Consider the following 6,000-nt stretch of genomic DNA (forward strand, 5'->3'; position numbering starts at 1 on the left):
ATCTGTTTATTATCAAGATGACAACATAAAATGGAGGAACAGATATTTACATGTACAATGCAAGTTCTTCCTAGGTAAAAAGCTACTTCTCCATTTTTTCCCTATGTTTACTTTTTCTTGGGATTGTTTCATTCAATTCTCACTGCTTTCCAAAAATTTAGGAAAGCAGTACTTCTGTAGCATTGTGTATCTTTGCCCTCATTTTTTCTAATCTTAAGAGTTTTGAATTTGTTTCTGAAGAATTTTCATATAAAGTTAATTTCACAATTGTTTTCTGGCCTTTGGAGCCTTATTTAACATCAGTGTGTTGGATACTTGGGGTTCTTCTCCAAGATCGCGTTGCTAGGGGCCTAGCAGAAGATGAGTTAAGAACCAAGAATTTCATTAGCAAGAGACTGCCATGCTACCAGCTCCACCACAAAATGATTCCCATTCTTCCACCTTCTTCCTCCATAATCCTTTCCCTCTGCCATGTTCAGGTCAACCAGTTGTGTCATTCACTGGCTTGCTCTCTCCTGTGCTTTTCCAGTGCTCTGTATTTTCAACATGGATGTGCCTGATTCCATCAACCTCTTATTATCTTAGGATGGAGTCGAAGATCATTGCCTGATCCCAGGGCCACTGCTGTGTGTTACCAGAATGCCTGTTTACACCCAGGACCTGGACAACAGCTCCATGTCCAGGCCTACTCACTGCCACGTGGGAGTTCAAAGCACTGAACTGCAACACCACACTTCCTTTTGCTCTCTTCTCTTCCTTTTTCAAATTTTTTTAACTTGAATCTACGCCAAACTGTAAAAATAAGAGAAGGTATGAAGTGTCTCTTTGTCTTGGTTCCAGGCTCAGGCAGCCTGAAGTCGAGGGATTCACATGTTCCCATGAACATGAAACTCCTGTCAGTTCAGACAGGCCTGGCATGAAAGTCTCTCCTACCTTTTAATTATAGAGAAGTAGGGCTCCCAGAAAAAAGGCTCATGCAAACTGAGGCTGGATCAGTTTACAAAGGGATAATGCAGGCGCTCAAAATTTGAAGTATTTAAGATGGTTTGTATCACAGATTTCCAGTAGTTACACTAGGTGCCACAATAATCATTGCTCTGGCTGCTTAATTCGAGTTGGAAATAGCAGAATCTCTCCACATTTAGGTCCCTTCGTGGAATTAATCCTAAAGCCTTATAATCTTTTTTTTTTTTCCCACCACTTTATTTTTTTTTTCTCTACTATAATAAGGAAAATTATTTCTTGAGATTCCAATCTTTAGGAACATCTTTGTCTTCACATATATCTGAATTAGAAGCAATAATGCAATAGTTTAAATGCGTGGTGGATTAAAGCAAATATATTATTGTCTTCATTGTTGGCTCTTACAAGCTGAGACTGTGAGATTTTAATTCCTTGGAAGTCATGTTCCTTGTCTAACTAGTTCTTAGTTTTATTTGGAAATAATACCTTAGGACAAGATGTAAGGTAATCTCTTCTTTATCATTTTGTCAATGTTATCAGTTAATAACTAAAGGATAATAGCGAACATACCAAATCTTATGCAGTGTATCAATTTACCGTGGAATATTTAAGTAGCGTACTCTGCTAGGCCCTGGGAACAATGTGAGGCCAACCATCAGGGCAGTGGTCTTTCCTGGCCTCCTATATCTCACTGCTGTTAAATCCTGGATTAAACACTATTAGCTCTTGCAGTCAACAGGTCTGTAATCTTGTGGGGAGAGACTGTTCTTGCTACTAAGTTAATTATGGAAGGTCTGTATCTTTTCCTCTGCTTTTCTTTTCTGAAGCATTAGTCAGGATGAGGAGCTTCCTCACATTTATTGGTACTTTTCCAGGTTGATGGAGATAATCCCTAAAGAACTGGCTACCAGGCAGTAGAAGTGGGGTCTTATGTTTTTTTTCAAAGATTGATTGCTGTTGTGACCTTACGTTACATTCTCTCTTGTTATACAGGGGTGGTGATTGAAGCATGACGATGTCTCACTGTGGGTTTGTCAGTGTTGTCATGTATTTAAGACTTTAAAATGCAATGCTGTCTGGATACGGATTCTGTCAACAATAGAAAGTGGTTAGACATGACATCCTTAAAGCACTGCAGGCATCTAGAATTATTCATTGTGCATTTTATATTCTGACAAGACATTAGGGGCAAAACTCCTCTCTGACTTAAATCTGCTTGTCAGAATTTGGGTAGCAGACGATCTAGTTTGACTGAACTGCAAACAAACTGATTTGACAAATAATGATCTTTTCCAAGAAAGTGTGATAAAGGCCTCAGTGGCTGTCTTTTTTTTCTGCCATGGACTGGTTATATTCCTTAAATATTACTGACTAAAGTTGCACTTCTGGATTCCTTATGAAGATAAAATTCTGGTGACAGTAGTGGGAGCTTTGCCTGTGTAGAAAGTAAGGATTTGGACACAGAATTTTATTTGTTTTTACTTTTTATTTTTACAAGTAGGGTGGAAATGCTGTCAATTTTGAGACCTTCGTGGTTATTTTCAAATAACAAACCTTGGTCCCAGAGAAGTCTCTGGGAGTTTTGATGACATCTAGTTATCAAATGTGGATGGATGGCTCCATGATTTAACTGTGTTTTTAAGTGTGACCTAGTGGCATGGACCTCATTAATCCTAAATAAATAAATGGATGCCAAAGTAAAAATGATCTTAGAGTCACCGAATAATAGCTGAATTCAGCAGACATTAATTTATGCATGTGAAACATATACCTAGCAGTACTGGATAGACAGAGAAGTACTCTTAAAGGTAATCAAATTACATTTATCACAAAATTTTTAACAAGTCCTGCTTCAAGCATAGAAACATTTGGGCAGCCCTGCCCTGGGCACCGCTCACATAATGATATTAAGAAGCAGTGCAGTGTCTGATAAAAGGCACATCTTGCTTGATCCGCCTGATCTTTCTCATGTAATCAGCCTTATGAATTTAGAAGGATTATCCTCCAATCTTCCCACATGGTGGTAAGAGGCAGTAAGTCATATGCTTCTTGTCAGAACAGCAGCCACTGAAGAAGGTGTCTCAGTGGTCAGTTAAAAATCAAGTGATTTGTTTTCTCATATCAGTCTTTTTACTGTTTGCTTCCACGATTCCTACTTACATCAGAGGTAGTTTACTATATAGTGGAATGTTCTGTTCCCATAGGTTTACATTTTTGCTTGGGGTTAAGCTTTAAAAGTAGTCCTTTATTTCTTCGTCTGCCAACTTTTAACATGATCAAATACATTACTTTTTGTTAACTTCCAGGAAAACATAAATAACTATACTGTATAAAGACATTATTGCTTACATTGAGCTTAGGACACTGAGGTGGTTTCTATCTCTAAAATGCCCTAGAATTTTAAGTTGACGGTATAGGAAATATTGAGAAGACAGATATCACCTGGTATAATTATCTTAGCACCATTTGATTTTGCTGAGCTTCTCCACGTAAGATTAAAAGAGTTGAAGGTTAGCTGTTTAAAAAAAAATACAACAATCAAAGCACCTTTTTGTTTCCCTCTGTATTTCAAAGCAGTTTCTAAAGCAGCTCTTATGCACGCATGTTTAATTTGTGTTAGGTCACTCACATTATTTTCATGTAATATTTGTAATAACCCCTATCAACATTTTAAAGAAGGTGATTCTGTGCAAATTCAACAGGAACTTTGAAAATGCCAGAGCAGCTCTGACTCATTAATCTTCTTCCACAGATGGTTCTGAATAAAACTATGGATCTGGACATACACTAAATTTGAAGCTACTTTAAATTCAAAGATAGATGTGAAACTGGACATACATGTTGACATCATCTTCGTTTGGGTTCATTCACCCCCTTAGAAGGAAGCACTTTCATTATGAAAACTGCAAATTACTTATTCTGTGCTGCTATACACTCAACTGAATTTGACAAGGGATAGTACTTGCAAGCCTGTACTGGAAAACAGAGTAGGAGCCTGCCTGGTTCAATAGAAACACAAGTATTCATTGGTCTCTATTAATCTAATGTTCTCCTTCCTTATTTCAGCAAATTATATTTCAGTTATTATGCAAGGATAATGGAACTATCTCACTAGGCTACATGATGCAATTCTACTGGATTTTAAACATATTCTTCTGTTGGCTTTCTCATGGTTTTGGTCTGGATTTCTGTCTCTGAGATGTTTTTGAAGAGTGATTCCAAACCACAACCCTGTGCAGGAAGGAAGCTAAGTGCATGCACGGAATCCCATTCCCCAAGAGAAGTCACTCACTTACCTTTTTCACATCAGGTATATTAAAAAACTTCTTGGTATGAGCAACCCATCCCGCTATCCCGATGTCCAAAGGAAAAACAGTCTCATTGTCTGGATTCACCAAATTCTCCTCAAAGGTGGAAGTTGGAGTGACATTGAGAAGCCTGGTAGCTACCTCTGGAATACCATTTCGGGAACGACAAATAAACATGCTACACCGATCAGCTGCCAGCAGCTGTGCCAACCTTTGCAGGGCTTTGTGCACTATCTTTTCCATAGTGCCTGCTTCATCCTGGATTTCTGTTAGCAGCTCAAAAAGTATGTTACACTCCTCCAGACGGGACATGTCTTTGAAGCTGACTCCTTCCTTCACATCTCCAGGGCTCACTTTAAAGATACTTCCCAGCACTTCTGCCCTCATTTTTCTGTCGAAATACTCCTTGGCAAACTGGGGATTGTTCTCCAAGTATTTTTCAACAGCATCTTTATTTACCTCACCCATTTTGGCTGGATTGTTCTTAGGATTTCTTTCAGAACTTCATCACCATCAAAGCAGGAGTGGTAGCAAGAAGTTAGGTACTAGTACGAAAATGGTACTTTGTACATACTGTATAGCTATTAGGCATAGTACATTCTGCTTCCTCTGTGACTTCCAAGCCTTCTGAAACTCTTGAGATATGACAGAAGGCACTGGCTTAGCATCTTCTTAGTGTGAGATCTTGGAGACTGCTAATTAAAGAGATGTCAGGACACTAAACCCCTAAGCATTCTTAGCTCATAAATCCTAAGGGAGTCATTTTAGTATTTGAAAAAAAACAATGAGTTCTTAGACCTTTTAAAATTGATTGAGGTGTAGATATGTATACATAAAAGTTCTCTCCTTCATTCATAGTATATATATTGTACTATACACACAATTTTCCATTGCAACTTAATATGAGGAATTCCACTTAGATACTTAGCCCACATCATACACGTGGGCTGACATGTACACGTGTATTTGTGTGAAGTGCTTAAAGGGAGGAAAACAGAATGTTACAGGTTTTTTTTATTAATTGCAAAATTCAGTTTTCCTTCAGTTAGTCAGGAGACGATTGAAATTATATTGCTAAAAGTAAATAACTAACAAGCTATACATGCATAAAATGGGTGAAATCCTAAAGACCTTAAAACAGTCTGAGCTTGCTCTAGTAAAGAACCAGAGTTTGACTCAGCACAGACAGATATGACTTATATAAAACTTTTTTCAAGAATAGGTATATTCTAAATAAAAGAAAAAAAAATTTTAAAAAGGCTTGAATACAAAATTAAGTTCAAAAGCCAGTCAAATTCTTAGTATAAATAAAGTATAAATGACCAGACAGGGTCCTGCAAGTAATGTAGTTTCTTCTTGTGCCTTCTTCAGGAAAAAGTGAGAGATCTCTGCTCTATTAAATAGCATAAAAATTGTAATAACTGACAGATTCCATGCAAAGAGGGAACCTTGAGGCTGGTCATAGCTTTGTAACACATTTAAAGTTTCTTACCTTTGGGAGCTCATGATGACTCACATGAATTTTCCGTAAAGGGGGAGTGCAAAGAAGATGAAGTCAGGATCTTTTCGGTGGTGCCAAGAGGCAATGGGCCCAAAGTGAACCACAGGAGGTTCCATCTGAACATCTGGAAACACTTTTTTACCATGAAGGCAACTGAGTTGATGGAAGAGATTGCCCAGTGGTGTTTTGGAGTCTCCATCCTTGGAGATACTCAAAAGCCATCTGGAC

The 6,000-nt window shown here is 38.0% G+C and overlaps 1 protein-coding gene across 1 annotated transcript in view; it reads right to left on the reverse strand.

Annotated features, from left to right (window-relative positions):
• Positions 1-4,760, reverse strand: part of PDE6C (phosphodiesterase 6C) — a 34,104-nt gene extending 29,344 nt beyond the window's left edge. Inside the window, exon 1 of the mRNA XM_080598643.1 lies at positions 4,260-4,760. Within this exon, the coding sequence (XP_080454769.1) occupies positions 4,260-4,739 (480 nt within the window). The 5' untranslated portion in view covers positions 4,740-4,760. The remainder of the gene's footprint in view (positions 1-4,259) is intronic.
• Between the last annotated feature and the right edge of the window lie 1,240 nt (positions 4,761-6,000).

This window comes from Anser brachyrhynchus, assembly GCF_964034855.1.
Source record: "Anser brachyrhynchus genome assembly, chromosome: 6".
NCBI lineage: Eukaryota > Metazoa > Chordata > Aves > Anseriformes > Anatidae > Anser > Anser brachyrhynchus.